The 18,442-nt window shown below is 43.5% G+C and overlaps 1 protein-coding gene across 1 annotated transcript in view; it reads left to right on the top strand.

The window, feature by feature from the left end:
* DOCK2 (dedicator of cytokinesis 2) overlaps positions 1 to 18,442 on the top strand; it is a 489,427-nt gene extending 470,985 nt beyond the window's left edge. The window contains exons 47-52 of the mRNA XM_026660847.2: positions 3,227 to 3,364; positions 7,080 to 7,207; positions 10,840 to 11,014; positions 13,756 to 13,876; positions 16,615 to 16,760; positions 18,253 to 18,442. Coding sequence (XP_026516632.1) covers positions 3,227 to 3,364; positions 7,080 to 7,207; positions 10,840 to 11,014; positions 13,756 to 13,876; positions 16,615 to 16,760; positions 18,253 to 18,327 — 783 coding nt within the window. The 3' untranslated portion in view covers positions 18,328 to 18,442. The remainder of the gene's footprint in view (positions 1 to 3,226; positions 3,365 to 7,079; positions 7,208 to 10,839; positions 11,015 to 13,755; positions 13,877 to 16,614; positions 16,761 to 18,252) is intronic.

The following is an 18,442-nucleotide window of genomic DNA, read 5'->3' as shown; positions in this document are numbered from 1 at the left end:
TTGCTTGGGTGACCTTTGTGGGAGCAACTTCAGCAGATGGGAGAGATCAGTAATCAGATTGATACAACTCAAGAAAAGGATCTGATAAAAACAAGCTGAAGTGTTTGAAATAACCAGCTTGTTCAATGAGCTTGTAGGTAAACATCAGGCAGAAGATAGTGTAATGGTAGGGTTACCATACGTCCGTTTTTTCCCGGACATGTCCGGCTTTTCGGCAATCAAACCCCCGTCCGGGAGTCTACACTAGTGGAGTGCCTCACTCTAGAATTGGTGCAGCTGTTTTGTGTGGCTGGGAGGGAGGAGGGGGAATGTGGGGCGCTCAGGGGAGGGGGCGGAGATTTTGGGGAAGGGGTTGGAATGGGGGCAGGGAAGGGGCGGAGTTGGGTGGGGCCGGGGGCAGGGAAAGGGGTGGGGCCGGGGGAGGGGAAGGGGCAGAGTTGGGGTGGGGCCGGGGCCCCGTGGAGTGTCCTCTTTTTTCAATGTTCAAATATGGTAACCCTAATATATTTCCCATCACTGTATTATCAGAACAGCTCACACGTGTTCGTGAAATGTGGTTCATAACACCCCTGTGAGGAAGGGAAGCATTATCTCCATTGGACAGATAAGGAGGCAGCAAGCCTTAACTATCAGTTCCTGTCTTTAATCACAAATGAAGCTTCCAAATAAGTTTCCTCCACTGCATCTTGTTGAATTTTAATTGCTCTGGTTTTCGGGCTTGCCATAACTGATGGTCACCAAATTTCACAGATTTGTCTCCTGGATACCCCACACCATCTGCACAGTGTTCTTCTCCCTTATTGACAGTCTGAAACACTTAATGGATGCCCCAGATTGCACTACAAAATTGCAGCTTTTGTGGTTCGTCTTTATTTAATACAATGCCCTTAGGCCCCAGAACTGTGATTCAGACACTTCCTTGTTAGTCCCCCAGGAGAGGATCAGCAGATTGTCCATAACAGAGGTACTTCTAAGAGGCAGGCTGAGAATGAACTTCCATAAAATATGAGATCAATAAGGATATTTTTATATATGTTAATGCTATTTACAGGGTCATAACACAATACATGAAACCTAAAAATGTAAGTGGATAATGCAAAAAACAATGCATTACTTAGAACTAGCTATAAGGTTTTTGCCGCATTACCAATAGATTATTTGCAATAGGATAGTTAAAAGTATAGTGAATAAATCTCACAAATAGCCTTCTTAAAGAACTCAGGAGCAAGTAGGTGCCCTCACAGTTGGGGAGAAGAGCGGGCTAGTTTCACTGCATGGCTATACTTGTTTACTATTGTTTATATATAGGGCCCTACCAAATTCATGGTCCATTTTGGTCAATTTCACGGTCATAGGATTTTTTAAATCATAAATTTCATGATTTCAGCTATTTAAATCTGAAATTTCACGGTGTTGTAATTGTAGGGGTCCTGGCCCAAAAGGGAGTTGTGCGGAGGTCACAAGGTTATTGTAGGGCAGGTTGCGGTACTCCTACCTTTACATCTGCACTGCTGCTGGCACTGGCACTGCCTTCAGAGCTGAGCAGCTGGAGAACGGCAGCTGCTGGCCGGAAACCCAGCTGTGAAGGCAGAACTGCCCCCAGCAGCATCACAGAAGTAAGGACAACATGGTATGGTATTGCCACCCTTACTTCTGCACTGCTGCTGGCAGGGTGCTTCTTTCAGAACTGGGCGCCTGGCCAAGAGCTGCCACTCTCCAGCCACCCAGCTCTGAAGGCAGCGCAGAAGTAAGGGTAGCAATACTGCAGTCCCCTTAAAATAACCCTGCGACCTCTCCCGCAACTCCCTTTTGGGTCAGGACCTCTAATTTGATAAATGCTGATCTCCCCCATGAAATCTGTATAGTATAGGGTAAAAGCACAGAAAAGACCAGATTTCACAGTGGGAGAGACCAGATTTCATGGTCCATGACATGTTTTTCATGGTTGTGAATTTGGTAGGGCCCTATTTATACAGTACCCAAAAATGTGCCAGGCACTTTACAAAACAGCTAGAGATGAGAGATACAGTCCCTACCCTGGAGATCATATAGTCTAGTGTAAGAATGTAACAAAGAAAGTGGGGAGGCAGAGGAGAAGGATCACAGTAATAAGATGATGTTTGCTTCATTCTGAGCACATTTAGGTAGTATATTTAGTATTTATTTTCTGGTAAAGTAACTTGCTATGTGTTGCGACACATAATTTAAGGGATTTCATGTGGGATTTAAATGAAGAGAGGATGTTGTCTTGGTGAACTGGGATGGAGAGGCCTGTTTATCTCTGAGAGAATGGCTGCCTGCACCTCTCTTCTTCTAACTGAACAGATAGACTTAAGATCCCCTGGCTTAAATCACTGGCAGTCCCAAAGACACAGAATGATGGGTTTCCAAGAAAAGTTAGGATTTGGAAGCTTGGCGTGTGACAGCCATTTAGATCAAATGGATCAACCTTTCTGTCTACACTCAGTCTTCAAGAAATGGCAAGTGCCTTTGTTAGTAGATGGATTAGTATTTGAGATAACCAAATCTCCCTTTGACAAGTCACGTGAGTGCACACAATTGAACTCTCAATGCTGTTTCTGTGAGCAAAGCCAGGGATTTTCTCCGATTCTTTCACAGGGTATATCCAAATCTCAGAATATGGAGGGGGGGAAAAAAAAAAAAACCCTCCATCACCATGAAGTAGCCCACTCAGGCAGCCTGCTCCAACAGTTTACCCAGCAAGCTGGCTTTTCAGAAGCCCTCTCCAATTTGCAGCAAGCTGCCTACCTGCTTCTCCCAGTTCCTGGGGCTGACAAATCTATTCCAGCTGACAAATCTATTACAAGTCTCAGGCTTGGTCTACACTTACCCCCCAAGTCGAAGTAAGGTACGCAAATTCAGCTACGTGAATAGCGTAGCTGAATTCGACATACCTTACTTCGAACTTACCGTGGTTCAGACGCGGTCCACACGCGGCAGGCAGGCTCCCCGTCGACTCCGCGGTACTCCTCTCGTTGAGCTGGAGTACCGCAGTCGACGGGGATCACTTCCTGGTTCGATTTATCGCGTCCAGACCAGACGCGATAAATCGAACTCGGAACTTCGATCCCCAGCCGCCGAACTAGCGCGGCAGTGTAGACCAGCCCTCAGTAATGGTTTTCCAGTTGACTTGGCAGATTCTGTAAATGGAGGGAGGGGGCTTGGCAGATCCAGTTTAATATTCTTGCTTTTTATTTTATCCAAGATACCTTTCCTTGGGGCTGGAATTAAGATTCATGAAAAAAGGGTTTCTGATAACCTTCGTCCTTTCCACGACCGTATGGAGGAGTGTTTCAAGCACTTAAAGATCAAAGTAGAAAAACAATATGGAGTCAGAGAATTGGTAAGGCTCTCTACTTATTTCTCACCTCTCTGCTTCACTTTCCCTTTATTTAGTGTATGCCCTGTACTTTTCCTGTAATCAAAAGTGCCTCCTGCATATTGGTTACTTAGGGTGGTCCTGTGATGTGAAGGCACCATGACCTGAATCTTACAGTCAGAGTAGTTTATTAGTTCCCTGTTGCACCAAACATCCCCCATTCTGAGATTTGGAATCCTTCCCTATCTCTGTTAAACTTGCATTTCTTTTTCATATTATAAAGAAACAAGCCCTCTGACAACATGCCATGACACATTTTTTTCTCTTTGGAATATTTTTTAGTAGCTCTGATCCACACTTGTCCATAGATAGCTCCCTGCCCTTGTCTGATTCCAACCATGTGACTCTACTTCTATTCCCAGATAACTCTGGGAGCAAAACAAGTCTAAATATCTGAACATTAGTTGAGTTGTTTGTTGGTGTTAGAAAGTAGAGCCCTGTCATTTGGGGATTGAAATTGTGCTGCTCCTGCTATATATTCATTTTTTATTTTTTATGTGTTGATTCAATTGTTATACTGGGAAAAAAAACTTCTCCCCTACAGCCTGGGCATCATCCTATGGTATATTCCTGAATAATGCCAATTCCAGCCATTTATGTCAATATCTTTCCTATAATTCAGTCAACTGGAGGCAGACTCAATGTGGAAAGAGATGTAACCCAATGTTCACAATCTAGCCAAATGTTGAAACCTTCAACAGCCATTTAGATCAACTTTTGTAAAAGTAAAGAGTAACCTATGTATGATTTTTATTTGACAAGAGCAAGAATAGAACGTACTGCTTTTGTGACTAACCCCCTCTCCTTCTCCACACTAAGATTTCCTTTCCAAGCCTTTCATAGTTTGACAGAATCCCCATGGCCTACACCAGGGATCGGCAACATTTGGCACACGGCCCACCAGGGTAAGCACCCTGGCGGTTCGGGCCGGTTTGTTTACCTGCCGCGTCCGCAGGTTCGGCCAATCGCGGTTCCCACTGGCTGTGGTTCGCCGCTCCAGGCCAATGGGGGCGGCGGGAAGTGGCGGCCAGCACATCCCTTGGCCCGCGCCGCTTTTGGCTTGGAGCGGCGAACTGCGGCCAGTGGGAGCCACGATCGGCCGAACCTGAGGACGCGGCTGGTAAACAAACCGGCCTGGCCTGCCAGGGTGCTTACCCTGGCGTGCCATGTGCCAAAGGTTGCCAATCCCTGGCCTACACAGTATACAGTTATGACAGTTTTCGGGATGCCCAGCACGGAGAGTCAATTGTTTCCCCCTGCCTCCAGTGAGAGAGATACTTGCTTGTGCTTAACTGAGTGTCCACTCCCTGGCCCCTCCAGTCTGTTAGCCACCCTAACAATCTCCTGTGGGCTATGCCCTTGCTTTGCCTTGCAGGTTAACAATAGGTGCACCCCTGTCCCTGAGCCCCTTTGAAACATCTTTCTGTAACGTTCAGTCCCTTATCCACTGAATACTCACAGTGATACCAGGTATGTGGTCTGCAAGGGAACAATATACACACCAACTTGAACATATCAATCCAGGGTCAGCTCCTTAGATAATACCACAGCACTGAAATATGTTTACAGTGAAAACAATAAGTTCAGTATCAAGATTTAAGAGATAGTGAGTAATGATAATGGAGACAGAAAGGTTACATAGAAAACAAAATCACAACACGCTTTCTAGAGACTAAACTTTCAGTCTAAGTTCAGCTCAATCGAAATGCCCTTTTGCAGCATTTCCAACCAAGGCTGGTTGGGATCCCATTTTCATGAATGTAAATGCATTGACCATTTACTTCCTAGGTGCAGGATAAAGGGATGTCTTAAATTCCCCAGAGATAGGACAACCCCGTCATTCATTCTCCTTGTCTCTGTTGACTTTGTATGTAAATAGAGCTTCCATTTTGTGGGCTTACAATGCTTAATTTACAAGTGAACCGAGATAGGTGAAAATACATAGTGTGTCAACTCTGCCTTGATCCAGACTTTTGGGAACATATTTTCATTATACATATATGAAATAGCTCTTTAAATGCAAATCTCCCCCTTACTCATTCTGGGCTGCCTTCCTGAGCTGAGGTTTAGCATGTTTCAAAATTATGTAATGTGCTGTTACAAAATACAGTTCTATTCAAAGATACGCTATGCAGCAAAGCACATTATTTTATCATTGCTCAAGAAGTTTCTCATAAATTAATAAAGTTGGTGGATAGCAGTATTTCATCCATTTTATCACATACAGAAAAGCCAGTTAGTTTGAAATGGAGCGCCATTTCAGCGTTATCATCCCTAATTCTCTTTCAGGCTGCTGGTGCGAGCTTTTTCTATTTAAAAGGTGGCTGCACCCATTGTGTGTTATCACAGCACTCTGGGAGCTCACAGGATGAGAGGCAATTCTCACTGCACATAAACTGTGAAAAGTGTTTGAAAATAAACTTTGGAACTATAAATGGGTTTTCTGATCCTCTTGCTAGAGGAAACTGTCTTAGTGAAAAGTGATAGCATCAGAAACCAACAGTTGGGGAGTCTAGCATATGAGATTATACACCAATTTCCAAATGGATTGAACATTATCTGAACAATCAGAAGAACTTTATTATGTAATTAGCAAACATGGTGGGTCCTTGGATTTATTTTTAAAGTTATTATTGTGTTATTAAAGAAGGATGGAAAGTAGTTCACAAAGGATATGTGTTGTGAAATGTTTCTCAACCTGTGACATTACAATGATGAACTAAAATGGGGAATGTTCACACTTACAAAACTCACTTGAGGCAATATTTCAGCTGAGAAAGAGGAGGGCACATCTGAACACACAGTTTAATTGTGGATCCTTGGATCCAACCCTCAAGAATGGGAGCAGACACTGCTGTTTAGACCTATGTTGGGAATTGGCCAAGAAACATGGAGCTTGCTGCTACTACCAGCATGAGGGACCGGAAAGAAGGAAGTCAAAGTCACTGCCATGGAAATAAACCCCACATGAGCTGAAAGCTTGCTGCAGCCCAAGCACAAAGAAGAATGATGAGTGGCCAATAGTCAGTTCAATTTCCCCATTGCATTGACCAATCTTGGCTAATAAGAGAGACTTGGAGTCATGTCCCCCTTCTCATCTCAGGCCATGTCATTTGCATGATTTAAAGGAATGGAAATGGATGGAGCACCCAGCATGACCACAGCAAATCAAGGTGACCAGATCTGATCTCACCTGGCAAGCCTGTCATGCTGCACCTGTTTTCAACCTGCAAGTTACAAGGAGGAGAGGAATCTGAGCCAGTCAACATGAAAACATCAAGGGGGGAGAAAGAGAAGCTTAAACGTAGAGAGGAGGCAGCATCTAGGCTTGGGATAAGAGAAATAGTTTGGAGTGAGGATTGGCCAGAGCTATTTGATAAAACAATACACGTGCTTCCCTGCATCATGTCTGAGACTAGCCAGTGCCAAAACCTGTGTGTGTGTGTGTGTGTGTGAAATATAAAACAAACTGTCTCAATTCTCCTTACCACTTATTCTCACTCTACCACTTAGTTTTAGAGTTCCCAGGGAGAGTAAACAAAATCAAGGTAATGAGGTTACACTTCTTAGTTAATGAACTGTTTCCTCCAAATCCACTCCTAGAACATCTGTGCCATCCTCATAAAGTGTGCATCACAAAAACTGTTCATGGTATATTTTTCTCTTTTCTGTCTCATAGCCAGATTTCGATGACAAGAGAGTAGGTCGGCCGAGGTCAATGCTGAGATCTTATCGCCAGATGTCAGTTATTTCACTGGCTTCCATGAATTCAGACTGTAGCACTCCAGTCAAAATGGCCTCAGAAAGGTAGGTCGTTAATATCACACTAAATGCCTCCACCACCACATCTTGTTTTCATCCAGTTACATATGATCAAGCATAAGACCACAGGAAAACTATTCAAGGAGTCAGATCAATAGCAATTACTTTATATATGTCAGCATCATCTTTGTATTGAAGTCAGGGCTACTCCAGATGGTGAGCTGTACTATTTCACATAATGTGCCGGAGAAAAACATAATATACTCTAGAACAGAGATGGGCAAACTACGGCCCACAGGCCACATCCGGCCCCTGGGACTGTCCTGCCTGGCCCCTGAGCTCCCGGCCCGGGAGGCTAGCCCCCGGCCCGGCCCCTGCTGTCCCCCCTCCACCACAGCCACGCAGGCAGCGCGCTGGGCAGCGGAGCAGCATGCTCCTGCCGAGCAGAGTGGTAGCATGGCTGGCTCCGGCCAGGTGGCGCGGCTGCCAGACATTCTGTTTTGAGCAGCATGGTAAGGGGGCCGGGGCCGGGGGGTTGAATAAGGGGCCGGGAGTCCCAGGGGGCAGTCAGGGGACAGGGAGCAGGGGGCGGTTGGATGGGGCAGAGGTTTGGGGGGGTGGTCAGGGGACGGGGAATGGGGGGGGGTGTTGGATAAACGTGGGAGTCCCGGGGGGGCCTGTCAGGGGGCAGGGGTGTGGCTAGGGATCAGGAGATGGGGAACAGGGGGGGTAGGCATGGAGGTTCCGGGGGGCCTGTCAGGGGGCGGGGGTGTGCATAGGAGTCAGGGAAGTCAGGGGACAGGGAGAAGGGGGGGTTGGATAGGGGGTGGGGACCTGGGGGGGTGGTTAGGGGCAAGGGATTCTGGGAGGGAGTGGTCAGGGGACAAGGAGCAGGGGGTGTTGGATGGGTCAGTGGTTCTGAGGGGGGCAGTCAGGGGGCAGGCAGTGGGAGGGGGCGGATAGGGGATGGGGTCCAGGCTGTTTGGGGAGGCACAGCCTTCCCTACCCGGCCCTCCATACAGTTTTGCAACCCCAATGTGGCCCTCGGGCAAAATGTTTGCCCACCCCTGCTCTAGAAAGCCCATCTGAGATGAAGATGAGAATGAGAATTTTAAATACACTTATGTGATTTTTGAATATCATTACACAAATATTTAACAGTTGAGGGTGTTATTTTATTTGTAAATTCTGCTTGAAAAATAATGTTTGTAAGTTTGATTTACATTTTTGTTTGTAGCCCCTCCCCTGAGGTGTGGCTCAAGCCTCCTCCATTTACTTCTCCCCTCTTCTCACATCGGTTAGGTGCTGGGTGCTTTTTCTGGTGACTACTGTCTCCTCACTGTGCCAGGCACAGAGGTTCTGTCTCTTGAGGAAATCAATACAACTAGCTGGCAAAGAGTGTGTAGCCCATTACACAAGGGGTAATAAAGTACATAAACAGAAACCCCAGCAAAAGAGTGACACCACGAAAATAATGGCATAACGAAGGGTGACTTCATTGGGATAGGAAAATAGGATCTGGGGAAGGAAAGACTTACAGTTAACTAATAAGTATTAGACATTAACAAATAAACCAGTCTCCCACCTCACAACACTGATAACTCATCCCCAGCCACCAGCTCTATCCCTGGCATCTTCTCAGGCATATGGCACGCTGAGTTTGAGTCCTAAAACAGAGCGTTGCATGACTGTAATTGTTAGCCAGCATAAACAAAGGGTCCTCTTACTATGTCTTCGTTCCTGGGTGGGGCAGAGTTCTCTTCTGGCTTTTATCAGACTCACTGGCTCCCTGGTCTGAAATACTGTGGAGGTCTTGGTTGGCTCTCGATAGCCAGTGCCAGGTTGGATCTCTCTCTCTGCTGGATGCTGGTCACTGCAGTGCTGGAATTCCCTGATCCATACTGCTAGATCTCACAGCAGTGCAAAGAACCCCTTTTGTGGGGAGTGGGAATTTAGCAAGGTACTCCCTGTCTCTGATTTGTCTGGGTCAGCTTCCAAAACAGAAACTGAACTGTCTCCCTGAGTCAGGCTGTCCCCTAGCTGGGGGTTCTGCAATCCAGCCAGTGGATTGCTTGCCCAGATAACCCTATGCAGAAGCTTCCCTATTGGCCTCAACAGGAGTTTCTAGTTCCTCCTTTCCCAATCCGGGACTCCACACATGCTGGGAAATGGTGTCAGGGGGCTCTGGTGGCTATTATAGTTGTTGTCCTTTTGGGCAGGACCCAGCCCCAGTTGACAAATTTGGGGGTGCTCTAAAAACAGCTGTTTGGACAGCGGAGTTGCTCCAGTCCAAGCTGCAACTTCAAAGTGCTCTCTGCACGGCTATTTCTAGAGTGCTAGCATGAGCCTCGCTAGCCCAAGTCTATGGACCCAGGCTGAGACGCTTGCATCCACACACTTCGTAGACATACTCTTGGAGGCGGAGTGTAGAGCTCCAGAAGCTGCCCATCTCCAAGTTGGAGGTACATGTGGGAAGGGAAGTTTTAAAAATGGTCAGATAGGAGATGAGGCTTCTTTAGTAAAACCTCTCATCTTACTAGAATAACTCTTACCCCATCACGCTCCCTTAAATGTAGTTCTTGTCTAGTTTCTCTTTTAGACTTTGAGTTGTGCCTAAGATGAGAGCTTTTCCATACACAAACTTGCTGCCAGTTTCAGATCTCTTTGTATATTATTCTAACCTTTGGCTTTGAATAGGTTATTGGTTACACATGGTCACTATTATTACATTGTTTGGTTTTTAAAAACAAAACTAAGCGACTGAACAAAAAAACACCACCACCCGGAGAATATTGTCAGAACTCAAAAATGGAGCTGTTTAAAAGACACCTTTACTTCTTACAGGCTCAATTCCCAATTTCGAGTTTAACCCTAAAAGACTTAATTAAAAATAATCATAATAAAATAAAGTAATAATACCTGTTAGCAACTGTGTGTCAGTCAGTTCAATAGCACTTTACCTGGCTTTCTCTGTTTGCAAACACTGATTCAGAAGTCACACATTTAATCTGAGGAAGGTACATTTTTGTACCAGAGTTCAAGAGGGAAAGTTTAAGTCCACCTATTATTTCACATGCTGTTTCTCTCAATGAAATGTGGCCAATATTTCAACTGTAAACATGTCTTGGCTGTGCCACCACATTCACCCTCCTAAAGATTGTAGGGGAGTTCGGCTCATCACCATGTACCTGGTTACTCTGCAATGGACTGAAGAAATTAATCCCAGAAGCCAGAGGGGATGTGTTTACATCCTGAGGCATGAGAAGGGATGGCAATACTCCTGTCCTAAAGTGCCCAGCCACCAGAGCAACATATTTTGCTTTCAGCACCCATGTAAAATACACAATGTGATGTTAGCTCTGTCCCTCTATAATTTAGGTGCCCTAGAGCTAATTCTGCAACAAAAAATGTGAAGTGCTCATTTTAGATTAATATTTAACAACCTCTTGGACATTAAGACATGTTGATGTCTCCTGTGAGGCACATGTTAGTAGACAGTTGCCAGCTAGAACACAGTGCTGTGCTCTTCATTTGCCAGTGATCTGCAGTACAGTTCAGAAAGTCAGCACGAAGGATGACTATGACTGCATTTATGTGTCTCAGGAAACCACCTGAGATCTTCGGTGGCCTTTATAATATAATGGAGCATGTTTTGTTTCTATTTCTATTTTCTACAGCTTTGAACTGGAAGTAGCACCACGAAAACCAACCAAATCAGAGTCAGAAGAAAATGTCCTGCAGATAAGCACTCAACCTGAGGTTAAGTTGAGAAGATCCAAGAAGAGAACAAAAAGAAGCAGCGTGGTATTTGCAGATGAAAAAACAGCACCCGAGCTTTCCGATATGAAATGTGTACGTTACCAGCCTAGAATGTATTCTAATAATCCCCACATCGTGGATGCCATTTTCATTTTCAGCAGATGTCTTTAAGACATTGTGTGCCTCCTGGAAGTTAAAATAAACAATGCATTTTATTAAGGCCCCTCACAGCCAGTTTTGTGAAATACTCATCACTTTGCCAGAAAAGAAAACCTGCAAGAGACTGAGGGCCAGATCCTCAGCTAGTGTAAATAGTGTCTTTCTACTGACTTCACACCAGCTAAGGATCTGGCCCTGAAGTTCCAGACTTTTTATGCCTGGCCAGCTAAAGATCGCATGCTTGGTGCGAGGGTTAAATTAGCATTCCTGGGGAGAAGCGAGTGGTTGTACTGGCCCTGGTGGTACCCCCCTTCCAGTGGGGATTATGTCAGAAGTGATGAACCCTGCACATTTTGTACCTTATGCCAGAACATGGGAAATAGCAAGTTTGCAAACTGTTCCTTAAATGGTGCCAAATTTGAGCATATAGGCATTGGCTTCTCTCTTGTCCTATATATCACCCAAGTGCTTTTATCAGACTAATGGATCATCAGAATGACTTATATGACTTACACCGTGCAGTTTTTTATAAGATCATCTTCAGGAGCCAAATGTTTTTGAGTGTAAAAAGAGATGCAATTTAAAAGCAAAAAACTTTCAAAGGTTTAGCTAGAGAAGCTCTGTCTAAATTCAAGTGCAGGCAATCACTGAGCTGAGTAAGGAGGTCAGAGTATATGTCATTTGATCAAAAATCTTTTGGAAGAATCATTAAAGACAAGCAGAATTATTTCCCCATATGGATAAAGCTGTTTAAGATTCCTTTCAGAGACATAGGCCTAATTCATTGCTGCTGTCACGGATCTGACTAATGGAGCCCCACTAGGGATGAATTTGGTTTTTTACATGTGCACTTAAAAATGACAAACACCTACATTTTAAAATCAATTAATTAAAAATTGTTTCCTCCTTTATTCATTTGCTGGAAGCCAAGTTCTGTGGTTTGGCACACTGATGATACCACTAGCAGCACACACTCTGCATTCCAGACGAGGATGTGCCACACTATAAAGGTGTAAAATGGACATTTTGGCCTCAGCTTCATTAACTAGAAGGACGTAAGTGATAGAGATAACCACGAATAGTCACCCACCTGACCATAAGCCACACCTTGAATCTTATCACATATAGCATTATAGGCCTCCCTGATGGCTGAATTTGGCTATCTCATATATACAATCCTGGTGGGCAGAGATACAGAAGTCAGGATATGACCTACCCTCACAGAAAGAGGCCTGGTCTAGACTGCACAGTTAGGTCCACATAAGGCAGCTTATGTTGACCTAATTATGTCAGCGTACACACTACAGCTTTGTCCCGCTAACGTAAGTGTCCTACTACACTGACATAGAGCTTATGTCGGTATAGTTAGGGCAACACAGTGTCTGTGTAGACACTGCGTTCCTTACATCACTGTTGGCTGTCTTGTCAATTTCTGGAGCTGTGAACTTGAAGAAAATCAGGTATAAGCAAAATCTGTACAAGAAGATGACAGCATGTACATTTTTATTTGTACAGGAAGAATTAAAAACTCAATAGCTTAGTGCCAAAAACAAAAGCTGACAGCATTGCTTCTTGCACCAAAGTTAACAATCCCTGGTAATGCTTCCTCCAAAAGTTGGTTAAGTAGGAAATGTTTCCTAGTAGGAGCAATAAGGGAGCACTTTAGAACAGCAGCAGCCGTTAAAAATAGGACAAAAATAGTCTGGTTTTGTTGCATGGGTAATAGCAATAGTATTTGCAGCAGAAACAGAGAACCTTTATAATTGTAGTCTTGGTAGATGCAAAGCTTTTCAGTGCACCATCAGTTTTGGTAATATAAACAGACAGTGTTTATTTGGCGGGCAAAAGAAAATTGCCTTTTTTCTATTTTCTTTAAGGACTGGTCTGGGTGGGGGATGCATTTCCATTTTTAGACCTAACATTTTAATGCTCTTTCACTTCAGAATTATGATCTTGAAAAGAGAGATCTTTATAGCAGGACAGCAAGTTTTAAAAAGAAAAAAAATATCTACAGCTACAGTGCCTTCCCCTCAATAAACTACAAACTGTAAAGAAGTGGTCACTGCTCATCAGTGATGGAATAATTCATCCAGTGAAAAAAGTCTCTTTTTTGTGTGAAAAAATGTACCTTTTGTAAAATAAATACATTTTTGACTCAAGTTATAAAAGCGGCATGTCTCTTCTAGCACCTAAACTGACGGCATTAACGCTGGAGGGAAAATAGTTCTTCACAGTCTCATTTTACTTTCAGATCCATAGTCTGGGTTGATGACAATATTATTCCATATATGGTAGGAACACTATCACACAATCCTATATAGCCTACAACGTATTGAATTGTCAGTTTTAGGGGTTTAAATCTTTTTTCTCAGTCTGTGGAATAAGCAGATTATTGACTATAAATCAGCTCCAGAACATTTACTTAGGAAGTTGTACCTTTCATAGTCTCCATGGGCCAAATTCTGTTACTTTTGATCACTTTGAGTAGTATCTTACTTTATGAATAATCCCACTGAAATCACTGTAATAAGGTATTATTCACTGTGAGTAAAGGTAACAGAACCAGGCCATGGTTGTGTCTCGCGTATAAATTGTTAATTTATCTTAGCTCACCACTATTAGTTATATCTGCGTTAAACACTGATGGTAACAATTTTGTATTTGTTAATATATAGCTCTCAAGGAAATATGAGTTTATGAGCGACACCAACCTCTCTGAACATCTGGTAGCACCTCAGAAAACATCTGTTCTCAAGCAAATGAGCTTTGCCAGTCGTTCTATGCCAACTATACCAGGTAAGCTAATTACAGTAAGAGAATTAGAGTGCTGCACTGTTTGCCTGCTATTCATTTAGATTAAAAATACAAACATGAGTTTTTTGTTCTTCGTTCTATGGAAGCATTTGATTTTAGGAAGCTTTTAGGGTTGAAATAGAGTTGGCTAGGACAGCACTTAAATGCTATTCCATAGTGATACAGGCCTTAAAACAGAATAACTCACTCTCATTATGCTGATGAGATATTATGTAAGTTCTGGGAAATGTAACAACTACAATGTAAAGTATTGCTTTGAAAAATCCTCAGGGGCCCAGCCTCCTTTCAGATAAGGAAAATGCCTCCTCAACTTTCAATGCTAATCTAACTCTCCCAGCTTATTCCTGTTGTTGTATCTAAATGGTGCAACAGAAAAAGTCTCTGAGGACATAACTTCATTTATGGCATCACAGGGGAATTGCCTCAGGCTGAGTCTGGAATAAGTCCATTGGCTAAAAAAATTCAGTGCAGAACCACAGATGTCTTATTAAATTACCATCTGACTGCACCATAAAGGGCTGCAGGCTGAGCACTGACTAGCACTAGTTCCTCTCTCCCTGCACAGCAGCACAATAAGGAACCAAACCTCCAAGAAACCGTGTCTTCCAAGGCTCCCATGGAGCCAAGGTCCATTGACTTTCCCAGCTGTGTGCGCCCTTATTTATGGAAAGGAAACATTTCCACAGTGTGTCCAAGAGCGGAATGCAGCAGGAATCAAAAAGGGATGAAAGGGTTGCTCTGTCCCCTGCTTTTGAGGGGAAAAAAGCCAACGGGTTGAGATCAATAATAGTGCCCAACACAGATGCAGCATCTCACAGATGGGGAAGATGTGTGTGTCTGTGTAGAGGCCCAAAAGTGAATATAGCCCCTGCTATTGACATCTGAGGTGAGATTCCCCGAGGGAAATGGAAAGGGAAACAGCCAGTGGCAGCCTGGCAGTTGAAGAGAGTCTCTCTGGTAGTTGTGTGGCAGGCAAGACCGACAGCCAGCAGTTTTATGAGCGGGGTACCATCGCAGCACTGTGAAGTCCTACAGTAATGGAGAGCCAGAGCAAGCCCCCCTACAGTTGCTACCTCCGAGGGAGTCAGCAGGGAGGGAGGGAACAGACACCCACGTCTGTTCTTTGAAATAGGTAGGCAGAAGATGCAAAGAAAAGCCACTTCAGCCAAAATTTGCCTGAAGGGAGGGGAAAGGGGCAAACAAATGAATCAGTCACACAGGGGGAATTAGGACAACAGCATAGCTTCACTGTCTGTGAAAACTAGTCATAGGCCTTTGCTCTCCTGCTGCAGAGAAGGGCTGTTGCTAGACACGCTCCTCCCTGCAAGGGGTGGCCCTTTGAACCATCACTGTGGTGAGGAGAAGGGCAATGAGGATTGTGCCTTGCATGCTCCTCAAGGCCCCTCATTCCCAGCAGCATTGATTGACTTATTAATCCTGGCCATTAGGGCTGGGCCACTACCAACTCCAACCGTCACATGCAATGCGAGGGTCAGAGAGAACAAGTGCAGTCGTGCACAACACACAATTCTGGCTGCCTAGTGAAGAATATCCCCTTCTGGTAAAGCTGGGTGAAAACCTGAATGAAATAGTTTTTTTTAAATAGTATTAGGACCTATCTGCAATGCTCACTTCCATTGGACTTACTTCCCCATGTTTATTTTTCATTTTGATCAGATTTGTTCACAGCACAGGTGAACATTGCTCCCGCCAGCTCCTGACTGTACCTTACACTTCACACAGAGACCGCATGTTTGTGAGGCTGGTTAAATAGACATGACAGGACCCTCTGGCTGGCTAAGGCCTTATCCTGACAGGTGCCCAGGAAAGCTGGTTGAAAAAAGTCAGTTATTTTGGGGGGAAATTTCTAAAAAAATAAATAAATAAGGTTGTTTCCTTCCAAATTTTCTGCAAACATTTTTTCAACAAAAGGCCAAAACTAAAAATAGGTTTTTGTTTTTCAAAAACAGTTTCCTGTTAATGCTGGCATTTCTACCCCCGTTTTCAAATCCTGTACAGAACTAATCTAAATAACATAGTGGTAGAACAGACTAGCTCTCCCATTGCTGCAACTGGCGGTGGAGCTCAACCAGTGGTAGCATTGGTGGGAAGTTTCTCTGGAGTAAAGATTAGTGTAAACAAGCTCTTCTTACTCAGCAGTTTACAGTGTACATTCTGCCCCCTCATCTCTTTGCTTGAAGAGGTAGAGGCTTTGGGTCTGGTGAATTCAGATGTGTTAGTTTATTTAGCCCATGAGCAGACCTTGGGATATTGATAGATGCAATATTTTCCTTAAATAAAGCATAGCCTTTTCCCAGTAATCCTGACTGCCTATTTAAAATGTACCCACAGGAGGAACTTGCCTTCTCCCTGCATAAGTATCTTAGAATAGCGACTCTCATTCTTCCATTTGTACCAGAGCAAATCAGGCGGGACTCGGCCGCAAGCAATGGAGTTACAAAAATCAATATAGAACCAGTGTTAGTAAAAGCAGATTCAGGCCCAGTGACTGTTCTATATACAGTTTAAATGTAACTGTAACCAAACCCAGCCCCAGGTAAGCTAGTTTCCCCCTATGCTGCATTTCAAGAGTTATGATTAAACTAAAACATCTTACCTTTCCTTCGGAATTGTAAGAATTCATTATTGTAAGCTCTGCCTTGTGTCGCACTTTGTAGAACTCTCTTTCCTAACAACCAATCATTTGTTTCTCTTTCAAGGGTTAACTCTGTCAGTAGTCTGCACCCCAGCTCCTGATGAAATAAATGCATCACAAAGGCTAAGCCAGCAAATTTTTCCCTCTACCTCAGAGGGAGATAAGAAGACCCTGAAAAAAAAGAGAGTGAACCAGTTCTTTAAAACAAAGGTAAGTGTTGTGTATGTATGTGTACAAAAAGGAGGACGGATCACTTTCCTAAAAAATGCATTGGCATAAAAAAAAAAGCCCAAATAAATTCCAAGTGTGAAAGTAAAATGTAACAAAGGGTTTTAAAAGCAAGAGGCCTCTGTGGAACAGAAACTTACCCAAAGTTTTATTTTCTCTTACTTAAATTTCTGACATCCGTACATTTTCCAGGCTAAAGGGGGAGTGAACGTTTCCATGTACGTACCAAAGAAAGCGTATTTTTCTGCATTTTTCATACCTAGATACAGAGTTTATTAAGAGGTGTAGTGCTCTAGCCATACCACAAGAGGTCTCATTTGATCTACAGCTTTTTTCTAGTCTGATTTACACAACATCCTAATGGCAAAACAATTATCTGTTGCATTTTTAAACTTAAATTGGGCAGCTGGTTCTTAACAGCACAATAGTTGCTAATAGCCTGTAGTGCAAAGTATGTTACCATACACAGGATGGGTCAAAATCTGACCTCAGATATGTACCCATCTGAAGGTAGAATTTGTCTCTCACTAAAATCAGCCAAGCTCCCTGAAGCAATTTGTGCTCAAACCCCTATTGATTTAGGAGAGTTTTGAACAATTAAAAAAAAAACCCACAGAATTTGGCCCAATGTCAGTTAACAACAAATATTTTATATTCGGTGCAGACACTAAGATCAGAAGTTTTGAAATTTGCCTTGAAAATGCATGTGCCCTGTAAAGGAGTCTTAGAGATGTCAGAAGGTTGTATTTGATAGAGGTGCCAGAAGCCATTGATATTCATAGTGGAGGAGCATTCTGTGACATCTATGATATTTTACACCCATCAGCTCTCTGCTGATACTTTACAAAGAGTGTGTTTGTTGCACAGATTCCATTTCCATCCTTTTGTTCCTACTGTGCTTTAAAAAGCCATAGCTTGCTGTTTTCTGGGAGAGTAATACAGCACTGGAGAAACCCGTGTTTAAATGTTTTCTAGCTTATTTCTTCCTGATAGGAGCAAGAGTAAAATAACTTAATTTGGAGCCCCTGGGGTTTTGTTTATATTAAACTTGTCTCACAAAGGCAGAGTACTGTACATGTGAATCAACTTTACATTGTGGTCTCACCCAAAGTGAAAAGAACAAACAAACAAACAAACCCTGTTTACAAGCCCAGTCAGGACTTAATAAAAGTTTAGAGCTCCATCCTACAATGACTTAGTCATGTCTGTAAAGTCTTGTCAAGGGGATCACTCACATGAGTAAAGTTATGCATGTGCTTAAGGCTTTGCACTATGGGGGCCTTATTAAAAAGAAAAACCTTCAGGATTTGGCCCATGATTTTTCTTCTGACTTGAATGTGATGTTGTGCCACTGCTGAAGCAGGCAATGCTGAAAACCAGATTAAAGACACAAGCTAGTTACTGTATATGCATTCAATGGGGTCCAAGCAAAACTGCCTTTTAACATATGGCATTCTCTTCCTCTTTTATGCAGCGCATGTCCAAACCACCTGAAGATGGAAAGCACTCCGGAGAGCGCCATTCTGAATCCTTATCCACAGAGCTGTGAATTCTTTCACTTACAAAACAAATCATTTCCCAGCAAAAAAACAAAACAAAAATCCCTAAGTGAGAGACTGTTTTTGAGCACTCTCCTTTGAAGAGAATGGCATTGACATAGTATT

This window comes from Terrapene carolina, unplaced genomic scaffold, assembly GCF_002925995.2.
Source record: "Terrapene carolina triunguis isolate 2854851 unplaced genomic scaffold, T_m_triunguis-2.0 Scaffold838, whole genome shotgun sequence".
Lineage (NCBI taxonomy): Eukaryota > Metazoa > Chordata > Testudines > Emydidae > Terrapene > Terrapene triunguis.
The sequence above is the reverse complement of the archived record's forward strand: the minus strand, read 5'-3'. Positions and strand labels throughout refer to the sequence as shown.